Source organism: Eptesicus fuscus, chromosome 19 (genome assembly GCF_027574615.1).
Source record: "Eptesicus fuscus isolate TK198812 chromosome 19, DD_ASM_mEF_20220401, whole genome shotgun sequence".
NCBI classification, from domain to species: Eukaryota; Metazoa; Chordata; class Mammalia; order Chiroptera; family Vespertilionidae; genus Eptesicus; species Eptesicus fuscus.
In genome coordinates, this window is record NC_072491.1 from 22,851,220 (window position 1) to 22,866,735 (window position 15,516).

At 39.8% G+C, this 15,516-nt stretch overlaps 1 protein-coding gene across 1 annotated transcript in view; it reads right to left on the bottom strand.

Annotated features, from left to right (window-relative positions):
• The window catches only part of TRPS1 (transcriptional repressor GATA binding 1), a 228,117-nt gene that overhangs the window by 167,918 nt on the left and 44,683 nt on the right, over positions 1-15,516 (bottom strand). The window contains exon 3 of the mRNA XM_054708487.1: positions 1,607-2,739. Within this exon, the coding sequence (XP_054564462.1) occupies positions 1,607-2,739 (1,133 nt within the window). The remainder of the gene's footprint in view (positions 1-1,606; positions 2,740-15,516) is intronic.

Here is a 15,516-nt window from a genome sequence, read left to right on the forward strand (position 1 = left end):
CCTCATGATTGAAGAAAGCCTCCTCCTTCAACACACGAGTGGATTACCTAATTTTTACATCACCTGACAAATGTGCATGCACAGTACGCACACGGGTAAAGCTCGGAAGAAAGCGAAGGTCTGCTAGGTCCTAGGTCCTAATTAACATGCGCTACCATCCGAGGAGCCAGAAACACTGCAAGTGTGAACATATTTGATGGCGGGGCTGCATCTTTCCTACAGCTGACCTTATACATTAAACAGTGCAAACCTTAAGGAAGTGTTTTCTGAACATTTGCATGCACTGTGAACATTAGGCTGCCCTTCGCATTAACATCTCACATTATTAGCCTGCTGTTGTTGGACTTGAACTGCTTCACTACTGGCGACGGAGGAAACACACGCACTCGAGCACGAACCTGCAACTTTTAAAGAAGAATGGGAGGACCTGTTTAAGATCTTGAGAAGCGAACATTTGTAAATGAGGAAATCGAGTCTACATATGGAAAAGTACTTAAAATAATCATTAAAACTCTTTACTTTGATGCTTAAAGGGATAATAACAGAAAAGCATCCAATAGGCACTAAGTTATATCTGAGCACGCTGAACCACCAGGATTTTGCTACACTAATTCCTACTCATAACCAAGTCTCAGTTTGAATGCTCCTTCCTCAAGGAGGCATTTCCTAATCTACCATGTTGGGCTATGCTGTCATTGTATTCAAACATAGTGGTCTCTGCTTCATCTTTAAGATACCCATCACTCTGAAGATCTGCTAAGCTTTCCTGCTAAACTACGTTCCATGAGGGCACTGACTATGTTTGTCTTGCTTTCTCCTTTACCGGTACCTGGCATAGTGTGTATTTTTGGAATGAATTAGTTAAAGAGTGAATACATAAATGAAATAAAGATACGTATCCTAAACTCATCTCTAGAAAATGCAAAAATTAACGTTTACAAAAAGAATAGAGTGAAAGGAACAGGAAATACTGACATACTCTGTTTACAAATCTGAAATAACTTCAGCAGCATCACCTGTTCAGAGGAGTGAGTACTGAAATCCTAGTCACACATATTACCGAATTCTCACCTTCAGATTCCTGTTTGTATGCAAAAAGAAGGTTGTTGCTCAATTTTTTAAAAGCATACAGAATATCCAATCTCATTTTAAAAAGTGAGCAACATGTTCTCAAACAGACTCTCTCCAGGTTGAAATAAAGAACAGAACAAATTATAGCGGTGCCTTGCATTTGGGAGCGGCTCCATAAAAAAAAAAAAAAATTATGGACTACAGAGCCATACTTATCAAGGACAAATCAATGAATTGTGGTCAATTAGTAAACTCATCGGTGTTATCAGCATCACTGTGGATTTTAAAATGCACTCAGTACATGGTAAAAAACAGGTAGGGAACATAGACTAAATGGTCTGAAATGAGCGATTCCATTAGAATCTGTGGTTGGTCTGTAAATATATAACCTGCAGTTTGAGGAATGATCTTTTAGGTGATCTTGCCCAGCAGCTTCCCCAGGTCACCACCCTCATTCCCAACCATTTCTGGATCCGCCCCCTGGATCCTTCCCATCAGTTTCTTGAGGGCCCCCGGTCCCCACCCCATGGCTTACCTGTAGTGTCGGGAAATCTCTTCCTCCACCTGGGTGATGAAATCACATTTGGTACATGAGTGCTCCTTGCTTTCCTTGACCGCCGGCTGCCCGTCCGACGCTCCCTGCAGGTGGTTGGCTTCCTGTTTGACGTCCGACGCCTGGGGCTCATGAACGCTCTCGTAATGGAAGAGGAGCACATCCACGTCGGGGGTGGAGAAGGAGCACTGGTGGCACTGGTGTTTGACTCTCGAGCTTCCGGCCGCCCCGGGAGACAAGTGCAAAAGCAGGAGCGCACAGTGGGAACAACTGCTCTTCCTGCACGCGAATGGGTAAGTGATTTCTCCAAGGTGCTTTTCCGGGCTGCAGAGGCCTCGGGGGCAGAACGGACAGTGCTTAATGGTACACTTATGGATGTTATGGAGCTGCTGATAATGACGGAGAAGTGGGCCCACGACAATGACATCGGGGCCATGGCTCTTGGAATATCTGAAGTCGCAAAACTGACAATTGTAGCTCGTTACCACGTTATCCTCGGCCCCCTTGCTGGCGAAGTCCTTCTTTTTAGTCCCACTGGAGCCCTTCTCTGCCTTGGTCATGGGCTCCCCTTCTGCACTCTTGGCTAAGTCATTCTGATTAATGACAGAGCCCCTGCAAAGCTTATCATTCAACTCCGGATTCAGGCCGCCTGACGGCGCTCCTCCGTGCTGCTTGCCGTAATGTTCTAGCAGCTTCAGTGAGCTAGATGACTCGCAGCTGAAACTACAAAACTTACACCAGTAGTAACTGGTGGCCTCTGTACCATTTTGTCTCGAGGAATCAAGGGGCTTGATGGGCACTGAGTAGCCCACGGGAGTGTCATCGCCCGCCTTGACCGTGATCTTGTCCTGCCACTTGCCCAAGTCCCCGGAATCACTGGATCGAAGCGCAGGGATGGATTTGTTAGAGTTTTTCTCTGAAGGTTTGGCACCCTCAGAGGAGGGGAGAGGAGCTTTTATTTTGTTCGGGTGAGTCTGAAGAAAATGCTGTTCTAGCTCAGTTGATGAGTTGCCCATATAAGTGAAATTGCAGAATTTACAGCGGAAGTACTTGGTGTTGCCTTGGCAATCTGGTGTTTTCCGTCCAATGCCAATGAATGTTCCACCTGAAGTGACCTGGTATAGAAGAGATGGATGTTACTTTACAGGTGTCATTAATTCCATGCTCTCCGGAGGAGGGAGGAGAGGACACGGGCAAGTGTTCCACATAAAAAAAAAAAATACAATAGTACTTCTGCTTATTAGGAAATCACTTGAATAATCAGAGCCAAATAAATCCACTCTCCATTATTCAATAGCTCCTCTAGGAGAGGCTCATTATGCTAAACATTTTGGGCCAAAGTATCAAAGAAGGTAAGTAGTAAAAGAACTAGAACTAATTCAAAGGATTTAATAAGATATACTTTTCAGGGGGAAAAAAGGCAAAGAAAACAATTTTTTACAAAGTAGATTTTACTACTGCCTCCCTCAAATCCACTTCCTACAAAAGCATCCAAACCATGTGGGGATTTCTCCTGACAAAACCAAGTGTTGATGTCAAAACCAGAGGCAGTTGCTCAGAGATTACTCAATGCGGAGGTTCTCCAAGGGAATCCTCTGTTCAGCCTCTACAGCGAGGAGACTGCAGGCCAAGGTGACGTTTACTTTTGGGGGTAAAACAATGATGCTGACATGACCACTCAAAATAGCTTATAATTATAAAGCCTGAGCATGCATTCTAAGGCTAAAAATGAAATGAATGCAGTGGGCTTGAAGTCTTGGCGAAGGAGCACCAATGTAAAGGTTTAAAATGTTCCCCAGTGTAGGACAAATGAAAAAAAGAAAACAGAACAGGGATGCATTAGATTAAAGTTCTATCTCCTAGCAAAGGCCCTCCTAAGAGGATTGTTCAAAGGCCAAAATGCAAAAATTCTACCATAAAGATCACCCCCACTATGCATTTTAATTATAAATGTGTATAGGATCTAGGCAATGAAGGCCTTCAGAGGGCACTTTATATAAAATCCTCACTCCCTCCTCGGTGTGCACGTCAACGGGTAGTTTACTAAGGGCCACCACCGAGCAGCCAAAATCTCTGGTTTAATATAGAGTCTTTGACTGAAATGCTCCAAGGAGGGAGAGAGGTTTTCTTCCAACTATCAGAGAATTTTTGAATGTTTCCAGTACCAGATGTCATACAGTAAGCACACGGCATAATCATGGTCTGCCTTCTTCAACAGCTGCTCAAAAATGACATGTGTGATCACTGCTCACATCCAAATCACACCAGGAGGGAAGTCTCAAGCTTCTCAAAATCGTGTAAAAGGTTCTAGTTAATATGCAAACAGTATTCCTTCAGCACACTGAGAGGGATGTCTTCACCTCGATTGCACAGGACTAAGACTGAAGTCCATTCTTCCACTTGGAGACAGTGGTGACCGTGACCAAATGACTTAACCTCTCTGAGCAGTAGATTCCTGTTGGGGAACCCCTATATTTATCCCCAACATTACAGTTGTCGGAAACGCACATGAACATGTCAAAGAGCTCAACATGTACTGAACATCAGGACAACCATTTATGAGGTTCTCCCAGAGCCTTCAAAGGAAGGAGGACAACGTTTCATTTTTGACAACGTCTGTACCCACCATGGCAAGCATACAGATTCAGCCTATCACCAGCAGAGCATCCGGTAACTAGAAGGGGAAGAATGGGCCCCCCTCGTAGGCAGCACCTACCAATCAGTGGTATGAGAGACGTCAGAGCCAGATCACATGGGGACACAGTCTAGTCATCACCCTAACCTCGCACTGCAGTGACTAAAGCAATTAAAGTCTGCCCCAAAATTGAATGCATACTACATTGCAAAACTGGAGGTAGGGAGAAACCTCATTTTCAAAAAAAATAAAACATTTAAATGAGATGCCATCAACTCGGTTACTTTGTTCCTGGACTTCAACTTAAATCAAAAGGAGGAAATTCAGAAGTATCCCATTCTCTTCTAATGTGAGCATAGAAAGCCAGTGTGCAAAATCTAGATATGAAATGTGCTCATTTTAGCTACCACATTGCTTCAGAACTGCTGAGCTTCCTAATAGGACATATTTCTGACTTTGCTGTAGAACGGGGATTCTTGAGAAACCACGACACATCATCATTTCTTCGATTTTGTCATTTTCAAGCCTCGTGTTCATGTCCACACAGAAAGGGATACACAGATAGCACAGTGTCTTAAGAAATGCCACATATATGATTCTGAAGTGAAACTTAAATTATCACTAAGCATCACAACATACTTTGCACTATTTTTTTTTTGGCAACGTTAAGAATCAGAGAAATCCAGGCTAAGAATGACTATCAGGTGAAGAGTCCATAAAAGAAAGGCCATTTCAAAACAAACAAATAAGTGCCATTCAGGCATTTTGGTTTAGGATAAACTAAGCTGCTGTGATAGCTACATGAAATCTTTTAAGTTGGTGGTGCTTGTGTGGCTAAAAGTTGTGTGTTTTACCCAGCGGTAATCAGCCAATTCCATTATTTAGGATGCTTTTACTGGTTATATATTTTATGCTGAAGAGTGCCTTCATACTACAACTGACTGTTCTTTCAAAACCACCCAAGCAAACCAACAAAAACACAAGGACCTCATTTGAGGGCAAGAACAACAACACTGCCCCTCCTGCAGGTTACTGATTTGCCTTCTTCATAAATAGCAGTAAATCATACCAGTATTTATCTTATTAAAAGCTAATATAATATTAGAATTACTTACTTTATATATTATAAAGCCAACTTTGGAAAACATAATTACTCAGTGTTATATTCATTTCTCTTTCAAAAAAGATTAAAAAAAAGATCTATACTCTGGTCATGGTGAAATATAACTGATATATATTATTTAAATGCTCTTCTAAAATAAAATGTAGTTTATTAATTTAGGAGACCATGCCTAAGGCAATTGACTACATTCATTTTATTAACTCACAAATGTTAATTTTCTAGGTTAAATATAAATACACAGCAAGAACAGCTATGCAAGATAATTGTGTGCAGTAAGTGTTTATTGGACATTCTTGCCAGGAAATAGAGCTACCCATTCAAAGAATTATCTCAAACTTTTCAAATGGTTAAACATAGCAAGGAATAGAAAAAAAAAACACATATCCCCTAGCTGTGATTGTACTAGACAAGAGATCAGAAGCAGAATAAAGATGATAAGTTTCAATTTTTCTTTTTTTGCTAACCAGAACTTTATTTATTTTTATTTTTTTAAAATATATATTTTATTGATTTTTTACAGAGAGGAAGGGAGAGGGGATAGAGAATCAGAAACATCAATGAGAGAGAAACATCCGTCAGCTGCCTCCTGCACACCCCCCACTGGGGATGTGCCCGCAACCAAGGTACATGCCCTTGACCGGAATCGAACCTGGGACCTTTCAGTCTGCAGGCCGACGCTCTATCCACTGAGCCACACCGGTTAGGGCGCTAACCAGAACTTTAATTGTAACCCATTAATTCAGTAGTCCTTTTGATAGGGATATCCACACTTTACAATTTCTATTAAACGTAAATTCTGTTGGGACCAACTATTGATTCACCCCATCAGTAGTTAAGTAGCTATGGAGAGTTTAACTGTGCCCTCTCTGTGATAAATACCAGTTTACAACAGTAAACAAGCTAGACCACCCCTCTGCCTTTAAATTACTCACAGTTAAAGATCAAAATTTGTAGCTAAAGTCCTTTAGTCATCTGTATTTACCTTTACTTGCATTTGTTTGTTCCCGAGGGAAATTCTATAAGTCAAATTCTGTGGAAAGACACATTATGTAATCTCCTGGCACCTCCATATCCTCATCTTCACGGATATAATCAATATTGTACACCTTGCCATTTTACAGGATTACTGTGAGGGTCAAGGGAGCACATGGACCTGAAAGTGATTTGCAAAATCTAGGTCAGTGCGGTCCAGGAGAACTTTCTGAGATGGAGGAAATGTCCTGCAGTTCACCATGCCCGTGGTGGCCACTAGCACATATGGCTCCTGAGCACATGAAACAGGGCCAGTGCAGCTGAGGAACTGCTTGCTTCTTTAATGTGAGTAGTTTTTATACATTTTTCACTCATTTAGTTTTAATTAACTGAAATTTAAAGAGCCCCATGTGACTAGTGAATACCACAGTGGACAGTACGCTCTACAGTACCAGTCACATACACGGAATTATTCTTGAATGAAATGAACTATCCGGTTGAATTTATCCTGCCAATGGGATGAAAAGACTGAATAGATGGGCACACTGAGAAATATCTCACTAAGACCCTGATAGTAATTGATGGCCCCATTATTATGGACTCAACCTGATACATATGGCCTCCTTCAAAAAATAGAACAAAATCCATCTTTTGCCCAAAAACAAATTACTATGAAGCTACTGCTGGTGAATTAGAGTTATATAAAGAAATACCCGTGTTAATGTATGAACAAGAACATATTTTAAATTAATTTTCACTGATGGCTTTTTCTTCTATTTTGACCTCAGGTTTTAAAAACTATTCCTTCTATGTGATATATTCCATGGCTTTCATTTATAACTCATATACATAGGTCTTTTCATAAAAATCTTTCAGCGTCTAAGTTAAAAATATAAGTAGTTGGCTTTTTTCAAGGTCTTTAACCTCAATTTATTTCTCTCTTCCTGATAATATGGAACAACCTGTAAGAATAATTTAAATTAATATGTCACGGGAAAATATTTTTTTAAAGCCTCAGAACTCTTAAAATGACACTTTAGCACATGTACTTCTGTTCAATGGAACAAAAAAAGTTGTTTAACTAAACACAAACTCTTCCTTAGATGTGGTTCGTTTTCAAGGCCTATAATTGACAGTAACAGAGGGACAATTAGGAGGGTACTCATTTAAGATGGCTTGAGGTTATGGGCTGATGGTAAAAAAAAAAAAAAGTAAAATCTTAACAATGAAAAGTTAAAGTGTTAAAAAAAAATCACTGTTCAAATACTGAAGTTACAAAAAATGTGAAGTAATCTGTAAGGGCCAATCTTGACTGAAAATAACTATAGTCAGAATTAACACGCTAATCTACAGAGGGGATGTTTCTGCGCAGTACTATGCTTCAAAAAACACTGGAGCATATAATATGCCTTAATGATGTATCGTGATGGAGACTTTAAAAAAAGTTCAATAACAAGTCTAATTAGATGCCAATCATCTCAGTCTCATGCCATCACAGCCACTTCCTTGTGTCACTGGTATAACTGGAATAAACACCCTTCCCATGTGGATTTAGAAGCACCAACAAATATTTTTTGGAGGGGGAACCAAAACTTAAATTGGTATAAGGGGCAAATTTCTTTTTATTATGTTTATTGATTTGAGAGAGAGAGCAAGGAAGAGGGAAAGAGAGAAACATCTATGGGAGAGAGAAACATCCACTGCCTCCTGCACCTCCCCTACTAGGGATCGAGCCTGCAACCCAAGCATGTGTCCTGACTGGAAATCAAACGAGTAACGTTTGGGTCCATGGGACAACACTCATCCAACTGAGCCACACCAGCCGGGGCATAATGGGGCAAATTGAGGATAAAATACTGCATTTTCTTAATTACACAAATTTTTTTTTAATCATCAGCTTTTTTAATGACAGTAATACATAGTCAAGCCCCAACCTGGTTTCTCATTTTACTCAGTGTAATACTGAACTAATTCTCTATGGTTATTTGGTATTTGGGCTGATAGAATAGCAATAAATCTCAAAGCCAGTCTCAATAATTTGGAAGACAATCTTTGGGGGAGAGGGGGAGGAATACAAAACAAAATAGAAAATGCAGCGCAAGTGGATTACAAAACTGTGTATTTTCCATGCACTGACTCACCATCGCCACAGGCTCATAATGGAGATAAATAAAAATTGCATGTGTTCTCTGAAGAGTGTCTTAATGGGAAAAACAGAGAGTCAAATCACTGTGGAGCATCCTTCCTCCAGGAAAGGGTGCTATGTTGCATGCCTACTGTGCCAAGCACTAGGGATACACACGGAATCAACACAGTCCAAAACCCCAGCCAGATGTCTGTAGTTGAGTACCGACAGCTCACAAGTCAACCGATGACAACAGCAGCGGAATATGTGCTTCTGCAGAGAGATGTACCGAGTTCCATGACAACACAGAGGAAGAGACCTAACCTACGCGGACAGGCCAGCAAAGGCTTCCGGGAGGAGGTGACAGCCCAGCTGTGGACAGATGAATTAGCATTTGAGATGAATCTCAAAGGCAGTGGTCATGGAAAGGTTTTTCAGGTGCAGGAAACAAAATGAGTAAAGCAGAAACAAGGGTGAAACAAGGGAAGTGGTTCTCAGGAAATGTGGAGGGATACTGGGGGCGGGGTGAGAAAGAATTTGGAAAGGGCATGTCTTATTGGAAAGTCTGTATTTAATTATACAGGTTTACATAAAATGATAAGGTTTTTATACAAAGTAGACCTACACTTCCTACACAATGTGGGAAAATTGATCTATAAATAAAAATTTTAAAAATTAAAGAAAGGGAAAGAGGAAAGAGGGAAGGAAGAAAGGATAGAGAAGGATAGACAAAAAAGAAAAGAAAGGAAAAGGAAGGGAAGGGAATCGAGAAGAGAACAGAAGAGAAGGGAAAAGAAAAGAGAACAGAAAGAAAAAGAAAATAAGTAAAGAAAGCACTAAGAATTTACTAAGTAAGCCTGAAGGGTGTTGGCAGTTAAAGAATAAAGAAGAGGAAACAAACCAATCAACTGCTTGGGGAGAGATACCTATCAGAAAGAAATCCCGGGTAACTGACATTTCCAGTGGGACTGACTAGAAAATGGGAGAAGAGAACAAAGGATGGTTTAAAAAAAAAAAAGTTGCATAAGAGAAGGAACTAACAACTTTAGTTTTACACAAATTGACTTTGAGATGCCAGTGGAATATCAAGGTGCAGCTACCCATCAGCTGGAAAAACAGGTCTTAGAACAAACCATGGTTTATTATAAAACTAGAGGCCTGGTGCATGAAAATTCATGCACTGGAGGGGGGGTACCCCAGCCTAGCCTGCCCCCTCTCACAGTCTGGGAGGCGATCCGGTGATCAGGGGAAGGCGGCGCCCCCATCACACCTCTGCTGCTGCCACTGCCTGCAGCGCAAGCCTTGGCCGGCCCTGGTTACCTGTGCCTCGGGCCAGCCCTGGGTGGCTGGGCAGCCGCCATCCGAAGCTTGCCTGTGCCTTGGGCCGGCCCTGGGCAGCTGGGGGGGTCTGAGGGGACTGGGGGACTCTGGAGGCAGGTGCGCAGTAGGGCTGAGGGGACTGGGCGCCGTCATCTTGTGGCTGTGGGAACTGCCATCTTTGAGGGCCTGGCAGTCAATAAGCATATCCCCTCCTTATTGGCTGTGGGGGCCACCATCGTTGTGGGGGTGTGATGGTCAATTAGCATATCCCCTCTTTATTAGATAGGATTCCCAAATATGTTACTGGGCCCATGAAAGAATTCTGGTGTCCTTAACTCCTACATTAGCAAATCATCTAATACTCAAGGAGAACAGCAGGTAGACGAGTAAACCATTTCTGCATTCTCAAGCTCCTCACTGTTGCCCACTCTTCCCTCACACTTGGGATCCAGGGAAAACCCCAGCCCCACGCATGGGTGGGGTTATGTGATATACTCAAATTCCACACTCTAAAATATGCTGACATTTCCGCTGCCTACACTTCCTACAAAATGTAGGAAAATTGATCTATAAATAAATTTTTTAGAAAATTAAAAATTCCTGTACTCACTCCTCAGCAGAAGTTAGATTTTCATTACACAGCCTTGGACACCACTAATGGGAGCTGGGGCCTCTCCTTACCATTTAATCTTCATAGACAAACCAGCCTAGATTGTGCCTAGCAACCAGAAGAGGAGAACAGAACTCTCAGACCACATGTAAAAATCATAAATTCCTAAAACAAAGTTCTCCAAACGAAGGGGAATATAAATAAATCAAATGCGTGGATGACATGCGGCTGGATTTGGAGACCAGACATTGCATCACCCTTGATTGATCCGATCAAAATGTGGCCCTCGTTCACGCTATCTGAACGAGTTTCTGTAGCAGAAGTACCAATGAAAATGAATCACAGTAATTTAAAAAAAGGCAAATCAGCAAAATTAATTTTCTTTTCAGTGATTTCAACTATAAGCCTAGCAAGTTCTACTAAGGCAACATTACCCGACACAGATAAAATAACCCCAAAGAAATCACTTATGTCCCCAAGTTCATTGTGATTCATACATTGTATACATCACAACCCTTGTGTGGCAGCTTACATCCCCTCCCTTATTTGCAGGTGGCCTATGTTCCACTGCTATTCTAGCAATAAACTCAGTCTTATATTTGGAAAGGCACTACACCATAGCAGTTCAAGACAGGCTTCCGTAGCCTATCTACTCTGGTGTATGTCCCATTTACTCCACTTTCACAACAATGATCTTGGGCAGGTTACTTTAATTACTCTATGCCTGTTTCCTCATTTTTTAAAATAAACATAATGGTAGTGTCAACTTCAAGGCTTTTTATGAAGATGAGTTAATTAGTACATGCAAAGAGCTTAGAGCTACACATGCACATATGAAACCTTTAATAAATGTTAGTTATTATTAGAAGCGAATCCAAAATTAAAGGGGAAAAAACAGAAGATATGTGCAATTTTGATTATGTAAGCTAACAGATGAAAGAATAATAGATCAAATGAAAGGTAATACAAAAATTAATTTTACATTTGACTTCCAATTAAAATTAAACAAAGGTCTTTTCTGATACTCTGAAAATGCACAACACTTACCTCAAACTTTAAAAATCCTAGGATGAAGAATTCAAGAGGTCTACGGCCTCACGAGTCTCAGAAATAGACTCCAGGAAGGAAACGGAAAATGGAGAGGGAATTACCCTTTCTCCAAACTTTCCTGGGGTTAGCACACTACTTTAAGTTCCCCTGTTTCCAACAGCTGCATGTATAGTGTAATTACAATGGCCCAAGAAACAAAAGGCCCTAAATAATCAGTTGACTTGATATGGTTAGAAGAGCAAGCCATTAGAGGATATAATTTTTTATTAAGAGTTAAATAACATTAAATCCGATTGGATGCACTGATAACCATTTCTACTTCTAAACATTCTGCCCAGAGAGAAATACTGACATTCAAGAAAGTGATACATGTTCTTTAAACAACAGCACATAAACCAAAAATCAAAGAGGAATTGGCATTTATCCTACTGACCCTCATGTAACACAGCCAAATGGAGATTTAACCATCGTGCAGGTAAAGGGATTAGTGAAGATGGTCCAACTACTCTACTCCACCTGGGTGGCTGCATTATCCAGCTCGGCCGTCTCCAGGATGAAAATAGCCTGGTAAATGCCAAAACTTTGCTTTGTTTTATGGCCTTAGGGTGAGCATATGTTTTATTTTGCACACTTTATTACTTGTTAAAGAGACACAGTCCTGAATATAAGTATGGGTTATATGCCAAACATTCAGTACTCTATAGACAGTCTGAAGTGATTAAAGTCTCATTCACCAGTTGTTCTGAAGTACAATTGTCCTCAACTCAGAAAAACAAAGAAACAGAACCTGCTAAGATCTACAACTTCCCTCCTACTCCAGATCAAAGGAAACTGCAAGGCAAAAAAAATAAATATTTGGAAATAAAATTCAAGAAAAGTCAAAATAGACCCAAATGAGATTAATGTTCTCTGATTTTTTTTTCCCAAGACCAAACTGTAACCCCCTGTTCAAATGAATGTACTGGCATATGTTAAGGATCTTTAAAGCTCAGAGTTAAATATGTTGAAAATATGAATACAAAGGATGACTTCCTATCTCTAAAATCTGTTCTTCCTGCTTCTAAACATGACATATTGTGCAACTCTGATAAAAATATTTACAGAACAGAAATGTAGTGCTCTTAGATCCAACACACGACAGTCACTGGTAAGTTAATAGTGTCATTCTTCGGTGAACTTTAGAATTTCATTACGAGCCAAAATGAATTTAATAGCTGGAATCTGATAGCTACCTTCTTGGAGTCCTGAATAATGCGGAATCGCAGAGAAAGGCTTAGTCATCTGAAAAGGCAACATACACATCGTGAGCACTTATAAACTCGGGATAACTAAACACTTTCCCGTGGGAAGCACAACTTGACAGGACTCCAACTTTTATAACCTGGTCTAAGGCCTAAGAGTCCCCCATAAAGATGACACAGACGTCCTGATGCACAGCACATTAAGCCCTAATGAAACAGCACAGTCCGTGTTTAACAGCTCAGGTCTCCATTCGGCGATGGTTTAAATATAAGCATAATAAAGCAGATTAAAAAGAAAGAAGCTGTAATTACGTTTTGAAGAACTCAATCTCTTGTCCTATTATTGGTCTCTCTGTGAGCCTCAAAGGCTGAATATAAGGTAGTAAAAATTACATGAAGGGCTTACCAACCATGCCACATGCATTATTTTTAAAGATTTAAGCACAGTAATTGATAAAAACAGGCAGGGAACATTTAGAACTTGAGGAACTAATATCCAGGTCAAGTCACTTAGCTCTGAGCTAGTGAACATATTTGCATTCTATCTTTTAGCTGATGTATCTTTTCCCAGTTTCCCTTGGTACAGAATCCACAGCTCTTCTGATGTCAGGGCTGGGCATACGCCTCAAGGTGGTTGTGGGCATTTGATTTCCACAGACTCAGAAAAAACTATCCCGGTTTTATGATGGCCCTTATCCAGCGGAGGCTCTATCTACCATGCAGGACAAAGTGACACTGTTATTTGACGTTATTTTTACAAATGTGTAATTCTTTGACTTCATTACTTCTAATAAAATTGTCACAGAAGTGGATATTGTCAATACAAATATGTCTAAACTTCAATGAGTCCCCCAAATATATGTTAAGCTATCTGAACTTGGAACTGGAAATCTTAAAATTTGTTTAAATGATTTCTTCTTCCCAACTGTATCTCTCATGTTTGCACGCAAGTCAAATTATTTAAAACCAACCATGTCAAACCAAAATAGAGATCAAAGCCACGGAGTTCTTAAGTCCTGTACTCTGTCTCCTGTTCCTTTTTTCTTGGCCTAAAATGTCATAAATCTATCATTAACCACCAACTGTCCTGAGTGTTAAAAAAAAACCAAAAGCCAATTTAATTGAAAAAGATTAATGAATTGCTTATCTATTACTTCAATTAGCTTAAATTACAGATTGATCTAAGTAATTCCTAGAATTGAATGATTACTGTCTGCAATAGTCTTACTTACCAACATCTTTTTTTATCAGAACACACATGCTATTAATATACCCTAAATTTCTGATGAAAATGCATTAAAGAAATTCTACAGTCAGCAGTTTATCGCCCACAGCTTTTAGTCTCCACACAATTCAAGTGACACGTCGAGAAGCTCTCCAACAGCATTTCAGCAACACAGACGTGTGGAAAAATGGGGGATTTCAGATGTGCTTTTATTCGATTTATGCATCCAGGGAAGCTGTTCAATATTTATCTCAGCATAAAAACATTATTAAGTTACTTATCTTCAGACATGTTTTTGCATCAACATCTGGTATGTGTGCAAAGTATTCAGGATTAGCATTTGGCCTACAACTATATTTGGTGTTCTCTTCCATAATTGAAGAAAGTGAACTCTCTTTAGACCTGTTTCTAAATGCAGTTGTGTTTCTGAAATAATTGCCCACTTTTCCCACAGATTGCTTTTTTTCCCCTATGTTTAGTCATATTATTTCTCTTTAAGGAAAAAAAAATAGATCTTAACAAGATTATCTTCCTGTATATTCTTTCCTGCCACTTTCTGTCTTCTTTGCTCTGGGCTTCTGCAAGGATTTAGGAGACAAGCACAGTCGAGGATCAGCTGTTTTATTTCTAGTTCTATTAGTTCAAACTCAGATAGCTCACACATCTGTTTTATTTCTAAGATCACTGCCCAGGAAAAGTGTCCAGCTCATTCTACCCAAACATAAACTTTACTATAAATAACTGAGAACCTAACAAATAACTGTTTGGGGGAAATGGAAGTGTGTTTAAAAATCTGAATTCTTCCAAACTATAGGCCTTAGTAATCTTCCTTTTAGAGCCTTCCTGACAGCCCAGATCAGCTTCCCTCAGAAGTCGTCCCCAGAGTGAACAAACTGAAACTCCAGCCGGAAATCCAGGTATTAACATCATATTACTTGCTAATTATAAAACGCCATTTCACATACTGACATTATTCACTTCTAACCCTTTTATCTAAAACACATTTTACAATCAGAGTTTGACAGCAGAGTGTACCTGACATAAGACAGTGGAATGATCTTTAATGAGACAGCAGTTCAAAGCATGTAGCTTTCATGCATAATAGCTATGTTGACTTAATTTGCTGCTCCACGGAAATAATTCTATTTGTGGAATTTCACAAAGTAAGATGGAATTTTTAAGAGAGCTTACAAGATGAAATTGGCTTTTTAAGAGTTCTTTATATCTCCCTTAAAATGATAAGATTGCCATTCTGACCTTTTCAAAGGACTTGGAAATTTCTCTTCGGATTCTTCTTCTAAGGATTGCAAATATGTTCACTACCTCTTATTGATAACCCTCTTGCCTGCCTTGCTTGATTGACACTAGGTCAATAGACAGGTCTGGATCAAATGCACTGTAGCTATTGAGTTGATAAAAATGTTTGATAATTTCAAAAATTTAGGAAGCCAATTAAGTGTGATCTGATTTCATTAGTTCTCTGATACTTCTTCTAATCACTCTTAAAGAAGGTTAATATTAAACCTAATATGCTTTGAAATCTGGCTTAATAACACAATAAAAATCTACACACTATAATAGAAACTAATTC